Below are 14839 nucleotides of genomic sequence, written 5' to 3' on the forward strand. Positions count from 1 at the left end.
CCACCTTGCCTTCAGTTAGTCTTTCAGCATTATCGCTTAAGACCTCATAGAGAAGCTGATGAAGCATGAGTTGGATGAACAGACAATGAGACAGACTGAAAACTGGCTGAATGGCTGGGCCCAGAGGTTAGTGATCAGTGGCACAAAGTCTGGTTGGAGGCCAAGAACTAACAGTGCACCCCAAAGGTCAATAGTGGGTACAGTCCTGTTCATCATCTTCATTAATGATCTCGATGATGGGGCAGAGTGTACCCTCAGCAAGTTTGCTGATGACACAAAACTGGGAGGAATGGCTGATACGCCAAGAGGGTCATGCTGCCATCCAGAGGGACCTCGACAGGCTGGAGAAACGGGCTGTCAAGAACCTCATGAAGTTCAACAAGAAGTCTAAAGTCCTGCACCTAGGGAGGAACAACCCCATGCACCAGTACGTTTGCTGGTGGCCACTCAGCTGGAAAGCAGCTTGGCAGAAAAGTACCTGGGGTCCCCTTGGACAACAAATTTAACATGAGCCAGCAATGTGCACTTGTGGCAAAGAAGGTAAATGGTATCCTGGGCTGCATTAGAAGCGTTGCCAACAGGTCAATGGCAGTGATCCTGCCCCTCTGCTCAGCACTGGTGAGGCCGCACCTGGAGTACTGTGTCCAGTCCTGGGCTCCTCAGTACAAGACAGACATGGACATCCTGGACACAGTCCAAGGAAGGGCTGCAAGGATGGTGAAGGTACTGGAACACCTGACATACGAGTAGAGGCTGAGAGAACTGGGATTGTTTAGCCTGGAGAAAAGAAGGCTCGGGGGATCTTATTTATGTATGTAAATAACTGAAGGGAGGGTGTAAAGATGATGGAGCCAAGCTCTTTCCAGTGTTGCGCAGTGACAACCTAAGAGACAATGGGTACAAACTGAAACAGAAGGCTCTGTATGAACATCAGGAAACACTTTTTTACTGTGAGGATGACTGAGCACTGGCACAGGTTGCTCAAGGCAGTTGTGGAGTCTTCATCCTTGGAGATAAAAAAAGGCTGAAAAGCTGCCTGGATGTGGTTCTGGGCAGCCTGCTCTAGGAGGTCCTGCTTCAGCAGGGAGGTTGGACCAGGTGACCTTCAGAGGTCCCTTCCAACCCCCAAATCACTCTGTGATTCTGTGAAAACAGAATCCAGGTAAATCAAGTAATCCTTAAACTGTAAAACTGTCCAGCCTCAAACTGTAAAACAGATGCAAAAAGTATCCAGCAAAGGTCACTTTGTCAGAAATCTACAGTTCCCCAAATTTGACCTCATGTATCCAACGTCAACCAACTGCTAACAGAAAAATATTATTCCTTCAAGTATAACTTTATAATGAGACAGTTACAAGAAGCAGGGTAGGAAAGTTCCATGAATTTGGACTGAAGAATTAGAAATTTATCTTAAATCAGTATTTAAATATAGCAAAACCAATAAACCATTCTTGTAAATGTAAACTGGAAACTGCTATTTATAGTTCAAGGCCTGCACGTTTCTTTAAAGCCCTTACATAAAGATTTGTTAAGCACGTTACTTCGCACTGCTGTGCCCTTAGCTCCGGCTTCACAAGCTCATTACACATCTATCAGATGGCACGGCTTCTGTACTTAAAGGAAAACATTTAGTTATATATTTAATGGCATTAGGTGCAAAGTTATACCAAATAAAACAGCAAGTGACTATTTTTTTCATCTGTAATAACAGATGCCTGTTTCGACATGATCCAGCTGCTTGAAGCCAGGGATCCTTGTTCACCAGAAGCAGGAAATTTATTCAGTGTTTACACCAATGACTTTGTTTATAAAATTATTTGGTAATTATTCTCCAGGTATTTTAACCACTTTTAAAGCAAGAAGATAAAGAAACGTCAGAGAATAGGTAAGTGTAAAACTGCAGGAAGAACAAAATCTGGCAATCCTTTTGCAGTAATTCACAGACCAGTGCCCGTTCTCCAAATACTCCAAGGGCTTCATCAGTGCTATACTATGAGTTCAGACAGGGAATTAAAAGGTATTTTTCAGGCATTTACTTCCATGCAAATCTTTTTATTGAGTTCCACAAATTAAAGAAACTCTTAGAAATCTGAAGGAAGAAATAGAGACATTTTCTGTCTCTATTGCTTTCGGCTGTTTTCAAAGTTTCTGCTTAAGCTCGAAATTTGTGGAAAACAAGCTCCACGTCAATGTAACTAGAACCCAAACATACAATGCAGCCCAGAATGGTCACATTTTTAAGCACCCCCTTTTTTATCCCCTCTTCTGAAAAGCGTTCAGCTTTGTTGTAATAGCTCAATCCCAAGCGGTTTATCTATGGATTTTAGCCTCACAGCTGAAATGTTTTATTGCTTTCTCATAATGAAACTTAAAGCTTCAACGTCTTCACACACTCTAGGGAAAGGGAGACAGTGCATCAAGTCAGAGCTAAGGAGCTTAAAACTTGAAAGTCACACCCAAAGCTACCCAAAGAGCTCTCAGCTTCATTACATTTTTTTTGTCGCTGTCGGAGGGCGGGGGAAAACGAGTAAATGCTAAATGGAGGGAAAAAAACCTAAGTGCATCACAAGTGCACACTAATTGCTTTTGTCTCTCCAACTTCTTTTTTTCCTGCAGCATATTAATTTGCTATTTCAGTTTTTGTTTTGTTTCTAGGCCGCCTGAATATAGGGGAAAAAAAAAAACAAAACCCAACACTGAGTGGAAAATTGAACAAAATGGAATACAAAGCACTTCCCCTCTCTTTCTGTGGTTTGGGTATTGCTCGGGCTGGGAGCATTAAGAAGCCTTTGTCATTTAGAGGCTCATCAGCATCTGTATGAAACAGCAGATAGTTCACAACCAGGGAAAAGCTACATCCATCCCAAGAGTTAGCTACCTGTGCAGAGCTGAGTCACGCTGGTGAGGCCACCTCAGGAACTTGAACTGTTTCCAGCCATATTCTACCTCCCAGAGATGACAAGAGGCCCCAGGATCTTCAAGGATGTCACTCCAGTGCTAGACTGCAAATGGGGCACGGGGAATATCTGGATATGCCACTTCCCCATCTTGAAACAGTGCCATGCACTGACCCTTCTGATAACGCCAAGGGCAAAATTTGAAACACAGTGTTTCTAGGAGGAGGATTCGGCTCTCAGAGGAAGGCACTTTACTTAAAGACATCTACAAATGTGTCTGAACTCCCACCATCATCAATATATACACAGTGTTTACACTCAACTGGAACACAAAGGAAATTTCAAAGTGAACCCAAACCCAGGAAATTATTGCACACCTAAAGGATAAATCTGATGTAAAGTACGTCGAGAGGAATCCTAAGGATAGCACCACACACAGTACATAGCACTTCACCCATATTTCTTTTGGTTTCCTGCACACAAAGAATTTCATAATACTAACATAAGCTCCTAAATCATACCCAGATCACAACTGTTGGTATTATTATTATTGTATTATTATATTAGTATACAATTGAGTTAAGATACACCAATAGCTGAGGTTCAAGTAGACTAAAGAGTGTTCACACCAGAGTGCATTCAGTTAAATACATTTAACGAGTAATTGCAATTTGCCATTTATGTAAGTTTCTCAAGAAACAGAAACATGTTTCCAAACACAAATCCATTCCGTTGGTGTCCCTGTGGTCTGTTAAAGCGAGAAGTCAAGCAAGAGTGTCTCCCTTGAAGGAAACATCAGCAGAGACTGTATGTAGAAATTCACTTAAAATACTTTTTTTTCACAAAGAAATAAAATTGCAGATAGATGTGCTCCAGAGTATTCCTACAGAGCAGAATGGAAAGTTTAATCATCCAGGCTAAGAACAGGACAGTGAAAAAATTCTGCTTAACAATAGCTGAAACCAGGGGAAATCACCCAAATCTGGAACAAGCCAAAGCCTTGAAGGTGGTTGCTGACTATTTGATGTCAGAGGTCTCCCAACACAGATGATTTCACCAAACTAGAAAAATAAGAAATACGGTGAAAGAGAAGCAGCATAAAGCCCAGAGAAGGTCAGTATAACCTTTAGGTGAGTGGCCTTCGGAAAAAAACAGACTGAGGTAGAATAGCGTCTGAAAGAGGCTTGAGGCTATGAGCAAAGAAACCATTTCCTGATGTCCACTGAGATCAAACTGCAATAAATTGGATTTTGTAAACAAGCAGGATGGCATCAGAGAAATACCTCCACTAGAATCCATAATCTTTTCCACACTTAAATAAAGCTCAAGACCCTGAACTTTGGGCAAATCAAGAGTCAGTAATAAAACTGAATTTATGCTAGATTATTTAAATAGGGAAAAAAACAGTATTAGGATAATTATTCCCAGCTTTAGGACCATCTCTCTTTGTCTCTGATATTTGAAAAGACAGAAGACTGGAGTGCCCAAACCCAAAGATGAAAGGTTTTAAACTCCTTTGGGAAAAGGCTCTTCTCTTTTCCTCTTGATGTGGCTTGGGGAAGGTTAAACAGGTCTCCCATTCCCTGAAGTTCTGGTAGTCCCTACAGAAAAGCCTCGATAACAACTCTGAAAAAAATCTGAGTGGCAAGAAAGGAAGCAAAATATGTCCAAGTCTAAGAAATTCCCATTGCCTATCCAACATACTGCAAAGGTCTGGCAACGCATTCTGTTTTCAAAGCCCATTGTGAATATTAAAGGTTAATTTTCTAAAATCAATTAGAAGCAGCTAATCTCAATGATGAGGAGAGAGCTGACTGATGTCAGAAGCAGCAGGGCTGAAATAAACTCCTAAAAGCAATAAGCTTTCAGGCCTAGCTGTAATATTTAACTTGAAATTCTGATGAATTTCAAGAATTGAGTTTCCAGTACAACTGGGCAACTTCCCATTAAAAACAGCGTCTGTATAGGAGGATTCAAAGATGAAAAGAATTAGTTTTATGCTTTAAGCCGGTTCCACATAAATTATAGTCCAGTAAACTTTACATCCCTGGCCAAGACGTAGAATACGCTACATTCAGAAATATGGATAGGAAATAGGGTAATCAGAGTTCTGGAAGAAAACAAGATAAACTGGAAGAAAACAATATAAATTTTAACCACAGTTGAAGCACAGTTGCTCCAAGGGAGCATTTAGCCTCACTAACCTATAAGAAATACCTAATCATCTCAAAATAACAGGTTGAAGGAAAATCATCAAATATGTGTTTAGTTTTCCAATATCTATCCAAATTTACAGAATATCAAGGAAATCGCAGACAACTGGATGATTTTTTTTTTCGTTTGTTTAAAAGCACATTAAGCAGAACCCTCTGTTTTCAGGTCAAAGCGAACTGATAAGTCTAACCACAAAAGTGGAAATCAGAGGAAAAAAAACTTTAGCGTTTTGTAACAAAATTACATTCAGAGACTAACTTTAATGAAACGCAATGCATGTTGGTTTTTTTCTTTATATAATATGAAAAAAAAACTTTAAAACAAAATTTAATCCCTTTAATTTGAACTAAATTTAATACTTCTGTTCAAGAAAGTTAAAACATCAGGTTGACCCGTAATTATTTTTAGTTCAGTCATTGAACCAAAAAGACCAATTATTTTTATGTCCCAATCATGTGATGAGATGAAAAGCTAAGGGACATAAAAAAATTAAGAAGGAATAACAGGAATTTTTAATGTGGGAAAAGACTAATAGATAATAAGCACCCTGTTATTCTCTTAAAAAATTTTGTGATGTAATTCTTAAACTGGAAGAAAAGTGTAAAAGAGTGATATGGGAACATTTACAGATAGCACAAAATTTTGATTACTTAGTTCCCCCCTTGATCACCAAGGCACTTCATAGCGAACCAAGCAAGGTATTAAACAGGCAGTACAGTGACTTGAAAAAGTCCAGTGTTCATAAGAACAAAGAAATACACACCAGAGAAAAACCACAGAAGCATAGAAGTATTTATGAATTACAGAGAGCTCCAAATTAACAGGAAAAGGATCTTTGCATCATTATAGAGGGGGGAAAAAAATGCATTATTTGTTACTGCTGCAGAAAACAGACAAAATGTGGGATCCGTAAGGAATGTAAATGACCGTTAATTTAGAAAATAGTCCCAAATATCCATGACTTGTGCTTCCCAAGTGCCAAACTGATCACTTCACTTACAAGATGATGCTGCAGAATAATAGTCAGAAGAACAGCAAGAACAGGTAAGAGTATAAGAAAAAAATGTTTACAAACATTATTTACCTTAGAAAATAGTCAAATCAAAAGGAGGTAATAAAAAATCTAAAATAAAGAACAGGCGGTTGATAAGTATTCTCACCTAGTGTTACGAGGCAAAGGCAGCAGAAACCTAATTAAAGCCCAGAACGTTAAGAGTTCTCCAAGGAAGCATTTTTTCACAGAATAAATAATCTCTATGGTCTATATGGTCTATAGCATCTCTAAAACCAAGAAATCAGCAAAAATTTATGATATTAGACATTTTTGCAAGCATACCCAGAATCCTAGTAATCAGTGTCACTGGCTGGAATATAAAGTCTCATTTCCAGCCAATTTCTAATTACTAAGAATTGCAGTAGGCTTTCCAGGACAGCAGATCTGCCTACGGCAGCTTCCTCCCTCCCAAGATGACCACTTTCAGAAGATGCATATTCAACAAAAAGGACTTGATACAGCACCTGATTCAGAAAGCCTAAAGCAGGGGTCTACATGTTATGTGCCCTGGATGACAAAGCCCCTATCGTAGCTAAGGGAGAGTTAGTTAATAATCAGTGGAGTCTATACTGAATTGAGCGATTACAGGAATCTACTTTGAGGAGCTATTAATCTTATCCTAAATACCTAAATTTAGGGGTTTATAAACCCATCATTGAGTCCCACCCTGAAGTTAGGGCAAGCTGAATCCCCGTCCTGAGTATCATCTAGTATGTTAATTCTGCTATCGCTGGAGAGCACCTTCCAGAACGACAGTGGAATTATTTCCTCTGCTACTCTCAGACGCAATTAGACAGCAGAATTAATCTAGCCAGGATCTTCAGTTTTCTGAATATACATATAGTAAGAAATTGAGTGGCTTTGTGTAGTTCTTATAGGTGCTAGAAGTTGGCCTAATCCAAATCAAATGTCTAAAGCCAGCTACATGAAGTAATGCCTCACAGCCAGTATTTCTACCCGAAAATTATTATTTTCCATCACATTTATCACAAAAAAAAAATCACAACTGAATTAAATGTTTCAAACATCAGTTTGGATGGATTAAATATAGGTGCTGCCACACAATGCCTATGCATTTTACATGAGACTCTAGGTGGACACATTTATAATAACCCAGGGCATTTTATACATCCATGTGGCTCAACAACTGAAAACCAGTATGCTTAACATCTACAGATTTTCTTCCTCATCAGTGTGCATCAGTTCTTCATCATCAAAAGCAAGGCAGAGGTAGAAACCTTAGCCAAAAGCTAACCTGTCAAAATTCATAACCTCATTAACTGAATATGCCTGTTCAAGAATCACTTTAGAATTTAAAAATCCCATTCCTTATATCTGTTAGGACAAAGGCATGCCACCAATATTCCACATGCCCATGCTTGCATGCCAGAGAGAACTATTCAGCACATTCAGTCTCAAGTCTTGTTTTGGAAACAATAAAGAGATTTTTCTAAATGCCCTTGAGATATCAACAAGCCATCTTCCATCCCTACAAACCAAAATGCATAAGGAATTACAGCTGTCAGCAGAATTGGTCACAGCCCCATCTGCTTGCGTGCAATAAGGGTGGGAGACTGATTCACCCCCAAAGTCTTCCCCAAGAGGCAACATGCTGTGCAACTACACTCCTCAGGTTGTGCTGAGGCAACACAAATCACCCTCTGAGGCAGAAGCTATAGAAAAAACATTTCACAGAATACCCAACACCATTACAAGGACTCAGCGCCCACCCACGCCACTGAAGCGGGGTGAGCAGAAGCCCTCATGGGCTCCTGATGTGACTGATGCACATCTTTGGTGGGCTGAACTGCTTTCATGAACCTCTTCTCTCTCTCCTCACAGACTTAGGAGACTGGTACCTAACAAGCAAGTAGGAAGATTCTGGCCTTGAGGGTCTCATATAAAGATTCTGAAGTCAAGGGACAACTTTTTCTGTATTTAATAGCCTCTACAACGCGCCTATAATCTCTTACAAGGCACCCTAGCGTAAGCTTGTACACTAGGAACTATTTGCTAGAAATGAGTTGGTCGTTCATTGAAAGGTAGTATCATCAGCAATAAAGAAAAAACTGAAACAGATGCACTGGTTTAACTTTAGCAGCTTCACCTTTTAATTAGCGGATATTTATTTATCTCAACTTTCCCCTTAACCTCGATTTGTTTGTAGTAAGAAAGGAAAAGTAATTCTGGTGAATAAACACTGATATTTAGTTACATAAAATATTCTGCAAGCATGTGCATTACAAATAAACTCAACCTTAAATCTGTGTGTTACGACTAATTTTAGGACTTGAGTTTTATCCAAAAAAAAAAAAAAAAGCATGGAAAATCGTGACACGCACACCTCTGTCTCCAAACAGACAAACTAGAAAGGGCAAAAGAAGGCATACCAGTAGCTTCTACAAACAGGGGGTGGGAGACTGAGGGGAGGGAAGGGATTTAAGTGAAATGACAAAAGGATTTGTAAAAAAATAAATTCATCCATTTTAATGTACATTTTTAAAGGTGTTCTTCCCTGGAAAAATGGTCATTTGGTGTTTATTCCACCTACATAACTTTGTGTTAAAAATATTCTTTACTGGGACAAAGAAACAAGAGGAGCACATTAACTAGAGAAAGCTTTTTTAACAAAGAGAATGCTAACAGAGCGCTTAAAACATAGAGGGAAAAAAAAAAGTAATTTTAAGAAAGGCTGGATTGCCTTTTTTTTAAGACGGAAGGGGGAAAAAAGGCAAAAAGAAATGTTTCCTTTTATTTATAAGGAGTATTGCTGGAAAGCTAACCACCCACCCCACCCCCCCGACTCCAAACCAGTGCAGGCGAGGCCAGAGATGTCTTACTTCACGGAGCTGTGTTGCTGGGAGACTGGGTTAGGCAAACACAAAGAAAAAAGCCACAAGATTTAGCGAGATGACAACTATTACCATATTTCACTGTCAAATCAGATGACGCTTCAATCCAGGAGAGCTATAAATCCAAATAATTTTTCAAAATTAATTTGAAGACTCCTTAGAGAAAACACTGTTTGCCTTAAATTACCCAGGACATGAAAATAAATAGTGTCTCCAAAGCCATTAAAGCTGTAGCCCCTGAGATTTCTTTTTTCGCTATCATGTTCCCCAGAAGTCTTGATACTAGATACAAAACATGCCTTTGGCAAAGAATGAGATACTGAGTGGCCTAAAGGATTATAAAGGATATAAAACACCAAACACTGAAAGAAAGCAAAAAAAAGAAAAAAAACCCACCCAAAACACTTTTCTTCCCCCCACAAAATTACATCAAGATTATAAAATCACAGAATATCTCAAGTTGGAAGGGACCCATAAGGATCATTGAGTCCAACTCCCTGCTCCTTGCCAGACCACTAAACCATATGACTAAGAGCGTCATGCAGATGCTCCCTGAACTCTGACAGGCTTGTGCTGTGATCACTGGGAAGCCTGTTCCAGTGACCAACCACCCTCTCAGTGAAGAACTTTTTCATAACTTCCAACCTGAAATTCCCCTGGCGCAGCTTCATTCCATTCTCTCATGTCCTACCACTGGTCACCAGAGAGAGGAGATCAGCACCTTCCCCTCTGCTGCACCCCTTGAGGAAGTTGTTGACTGCCATAAGGTCACCTCTCAGCTTCCTTTTCTCCAAGCTGAACAAGCCAAGTGACTTCAGCTGCTCCTCATAAGTCTTGCCCTTGCCCTTTCACCATCTTGATCACCCTCCTCTGGACTAACTCCAATAGTTTGATGTCCTTGTATTGAGATGCCCCAGACTGCACAAAGTATTCAAGATGGGGCCACACCGGTGCAGTGTAGAGTGGGACAATCACCTCCCTCAACTGGCTAGTTATGCTGTGCTTGATGCACTCCAGAACAGTGTTGGCCCTTTTGGCTGCTGACTCACATTCAATTTGCCATCAAGCCAAACTCCCAGATCTCTTTCCGCAGGGCTGCTCTCCAGCCTCTCATCACCCAATTTGTACCTCTAACTTGCTCTTGTCAAATTTCATACGGTTGGTGATTGTCCAGTTCTCTAGTCTATCCTAATATTTAGATGAATGTCTTATTTCATGATTCAGTGATCAATAGTAACATTATCAGTCCCCCCGGTTGACTGGAGGTTTGCAAATTTGATGCCCACCCACAAGAAGGGCAGAAAGGATAATCCAGGGAACTAGAGGTGTGTCAGTCTGACCTTGCTGCCAGAGAAGGTTATGGAGCAGATCATCTTGAGTGACATCACGCAGCACATATAGGCCCACCAGGTCATCAAGCACAGTCAGCATGTTTATGAAAGGCAGGTCCTGCTTGACTAACCTGATCTCCTTCTATGACAAGGTGACTCGCTTAGTGGATGAGGGAAAGGCTGTGGTTTTGTCTACCTAGACTTCAGTAAAGCCTTTGACGCCATTTCCCACAGCATTCTCCTGGAGAAACTGGCTGCCCATGGCTTGGACAGGCATACTCTTCGCTGGGTAAAAACTGGCTGGATGGCTGAACCCAAAGAATAGTGGTGAATGGAGTTAAATCCAGTTGGCAGCCAGTCATAAGTGGTGTTCCCCAGTATTGGGGCCAGTTCTGTTCAGTATCTTTATCGGAGAAGGGGATTGAGTACACTCTCAGTAAGTTTGCAGATGACACTAAGTTGGACGGGAGCATTGATCTGCTGGAGGGTAGGAAGGCTCTACAGAGGGATCTCGACAGGTTGGATCGACTGGCCGAGGCCAATTATATCGTGTTCAACAAGGCCGAGTGCCGGGTCTTGCACTTGGGTCACAACAACCCCATGCAACACTACAGGCTCAGGGAAGAGTGACTGGAGAGCTGCCTAGTGGAAAAGGACCTGGGGGTGTTAGCTGACAGCTGAGACGTATTCTGTTACCTGACAGCTGAATATGAGCCAGCAGTGTGCCCAGGTGGCCAAAAAGGCCAAGAGCATCCTGGCTTGTATCAGAAATACTGTGGCCAGCAGGACGAGGGAAGTGATTGTCCCCCTGTACTCGGCACTGGTGAGGCGGCACCTCGAATACCATGTTCAGTTTTGGGCCCCTCACCACAAAAAAGACACTGAGGTGCTGGAGTGTGTCCAAAGAAAAGCAATGAAGCTCACAAAGGGTCTAGAGCACAAGTCTTATGAGGAGCGGCTGAGGGAACTGGGGTTGTTCAGCCTGGAGAAAAGGAGGCTGAGGGGGGACATTATTGCTTTCTACAACTACCTGAAAGGAGGGTGTAGAGAGGTGGGGGTCGGTCTCTTCTCCCAGGTAACAAGTGAGAGAACAAGAGGAAATGGCCTCAAGTTGCACCAAGTGAGGTTTGACTGGGTACTAGGAAAAATTTTTACACTGACAGGGTTATTAAGCATTGGAACAGGCTGCCCAGGGAAGTGGCTGAGTCACCACCTCACGTAGATGTGGTGCTTAGGGACTTGATTTAGTGGTAGTCTTGGCAGAGTTTTCTTAATTTTCTTTTTCCTGTAATCGAGGCTACAGTAAAGGAATTCTGGGTCTTCAGGGGATGCTGAGCCTTATATCCTGTCTTGAACAATAAGTGACAGTAATGACTGCTGGGATCCTCAACTCATCATCTTTGTATGCCTCATTATTCCTCATCTATCCTCATGCCTGCATGACAGCTTTACTTCTGGCCAGGTGCAAGGCAGAAGCAGAGCTTCTAAGCAACAGAAAGAACGTTTTCAAAAGGCAAGCTGGTACCTCACACAACCACCCCCTCCTCTAATACCTTCTGTCAAAGTAGTCTTTTTAATTGCATTCTTAGTAAAGAAACTTAGATTGACATAACACGATGGACTGTCCAGGCCAACACAGACATGTCTTTGGAGTGCTCTGACTAGTGCAGTAACTGCCTGGGAGCGAGGTGGACTGCCTTGGAGAGAAATAACCAACACTGGCAACATGGACCACCTGTGAAATTAAAATCCTCAGGGAAGTGGAAAATCAAGATTTTAATAAAGAATAACAAGATTTGCAGGTTAAGAACAACAATGCCATTGCAGTCAGCTGGAGAATTAAAGGAATAGCACAACTACACTTGAACCAATTCAGCACGCCACCTCAAAGACAAACTACAGCACATAACCAAGCCGTACTAGTAAGTACTAACCAAGTACTAATACTGAACCTTGCTGAATTTTTAATGCCTTCTATCATCATCTTTTGAAGCAACTGTTATCTAACATTCTAATTTCTGCTAAAAAGAAATCACAGAAACAAATCAATAGCTGATGTGATATTGTTCTGATGTGTTATACCAAATACGTTTCCAAATAAAGCATATTTTATTTCCAACTAGAGAAAAACAAGAAACAACTCAGAGGATTCTGGATTTTCTTAGTAACAGTCTATCCACAGCTTTCAAGACCAGTATTGTAATGGTTCCATACCGTGAAGCTGTTGTTGACATTTTTTGTGCTCGATTCAGCTACACTGGCATCTGACAGGTCAACTTCATCAAATATTAGAGACTGTGAATGGAAAAGAACATAAAAGCATTAAATATCATCTGAGTCCACTTTCAGGTATGCTTACAGTCTGCGCTTTCATTTCCTTGTGTCCATTCCAATTAGAAAATAAAAATAGAAAAAAAAAAGTGGTGAAAAAATAGAAAACACTGATGATGTGATAAAACTCCCTATTCGACCCTTAAACACAGTTCTATTTGCTATCTAAGTGGTACCTGAGAGCATAAAATAGTGGCTCCAAAAATATATATTGCTTTAAAATCTTTTTTTAACCATTTTTTTTAAATAGATGCAGCTTTGGTGTGTCTACTGTGTAGCATAAATGTGGTGTCAGAGGAAAGAGATTCACACTTAGTAAAATATAGATTAACCAATCAGTTTTAGGATGGAACTCTAAATTCATGAAGGGGAATCTATGATACGGTATCCATATGAGAAAACAGAGCACAGGGGCCTGAAGAGATCCCTTCCACTCCTTTGCATGGTGTTCCAGAAAGAGAAATATATGTTGCCTCTGGCAAAGGATTAATTAGGTTCTGTTAAATTCACGATGGGTTTTGAAGCACAGAAGGGAAGACCAACAAAAATGTCTCCCCCTTTCTTTAGCCATACCACGTTCTTCGTCTTGCATGCCAAGGGAAGGAGAATCGATGCTGGGGGAGTTTCAGCATGTCTGGATTTAACGTTACAGAGTATTTGTGCAACTGCCTATTCATTACACCTCCTTTTCTCATCGTCATGGCACAGATGATGTTGCCATTCTCAGAGCTCTCATCTGCCGTGTTTATTAAATCTTTATATAAACTGCTTGTGGTAGCACTATGTGCAGACAATTGTGACAACGGAGATACTTCAGTGCTGGGCTCCCTGGAAAGACAATGTTTTCCTTGATTCATCACAGCCACACAACTGTGCACCATACAATTATATAGTCCTAGAAAGAGAGGTCTCCATGCCTCAGTAATAGTTTTATTGAGAAGACCAGGCTATAGAAGATGACGGAGACCTGAAGCACCTCACCTACAGCTCCCACGAGTCGCTGCTACCTTGCAGGGTAAAAAAAAGTAATGCCAACCGCTATGGAACAGCACAATCTGAGCCAGCCCAACAAGCCAAAAAGTTCTCAGTCCTGGCCCTGAGGGGGAGGGAGGAAATGCCTTTCAGAAAGAAGATAAGTATTCCCCTCTTCCCACCCCCAATTTTCCCACCAAAAACTTCAACTGATGGGAAACAGCTTTTCCCCTTATATATCAGATTTGGCAGAAAATCTTCCGATCTTTATTTCATGCAGCCATTTCCACCTCTTTAATGGCAATATAGGCATTACACTACAAGAGTTTTAATGGCATTTGTTTCGAAGGATAACTTCTGAGCATTATACTATTTCTACTCTTTTTTTTTAAGTGTTAGATTTGACCTCCTGACAGCCACCCCCCAAAAAAACCCACAACTCCTTAAGGTGAATTTATCATTTGTCTGAATAGTCAAAAAGGTTAAAATAACTGTGATAAACTTCATTTAAAAAAAAAAAAATACAAAAGAAATCACCAGTCTTCATTAGTTAATTTAACACACTGTATTTTATATGCAACAATTATTTAATAAAACAATCACTAAAAATCATTACATTGTTATTATTACACTTAGAAATCTAAACAAAAGTGAAGTTACAAGTGCACGGCATTAGGCACTAATAGCATAGAATTACCTTTGAATCCTTAGCATAGTAAAGGGTACGCCCCCGAAGTTTGAAATAACGCTTTTTCCACCTCTGAAAAGAACTGGTTTGCTTCAGTAGTAATCCTTCTTTTATACTTGTCTGAAAAATATTAAAATACAGAAGACACAGTAAATACATATCTAAATTACCACGCATACAAATGTAAGTTACACTTTTAAAAATTTATGTTACGTCTCATATAACCGTGAACTTAAATTCGTATCTATTCACATTAAATTGAGACTAATTCTCTGGACAACCAGACTTTGCACTGCTGTTTTTTAAACAATGACAATGTTGGCAAAATGATAATTTTACACGTAAACTGAAAAGGCGGTCTAGAGGCCTATAATTATTGTGAAGAACACAAAATAATTCAACTGTCTGGACAGCTGCAAATCCACAAATAATAAAGTGAGCAACAACTGATGGTGGCACAGTTCAGAAAAAATTACTAAAAACCTTCTACACAAGGTCAT

The 14839-nt window shown here is 40.4% G+C and overlaps 1 protein-coding gene across 5 annotated transcripts in view; it reads right to left on the bottom strand.

Annotated features, from left to right (window-relative positions):
- DGKH (diacylglycerol kinase eta) overlaps positions 1-14839 on the bottom strand; it is a 172372-nt gene that overhangs the window by 67634 nt on the left and 89899 nt on the right. For 4 of the 5 annotated variants that reach the window (XM_054190275.1, XM_054190257.1, XM_054190266.1 and 1 more), the window contains exons 3-4: positions 14349-14459; positions 12563-12643 (exon numbers count right to left, since the gene is read on the bottom strand). In XM_054190275.1, the coding sequence (XP_054046250.1) occupies positions 12563-12643; positions 14349-14459 (192 nt within the window). Of the gene's footprint in view, positions 1-12562; positions 12644-14348; positions 14460-14839 lie in introns of those variants that run through there. The other variant, XM_054190283.1, reaches the window with a different exon arrangement.

The sequence above is a fragment of the Rissa tridactyla genome, chromosome 1 (genome assembly GCF_028500815.1).
Source record: "Rissa tridactyla isolate bRisTri1 chromosome 1, bRisTri1.patW.cur.20221130, whole genome shotgun sequence".
Classification (NCBI taxonomy): domain Eukaryota; kingdom Metazoa; phylum Chordata; class Aves; order Charadriiformes; family Laridae; genus Rissa; species Rissa tridactyla.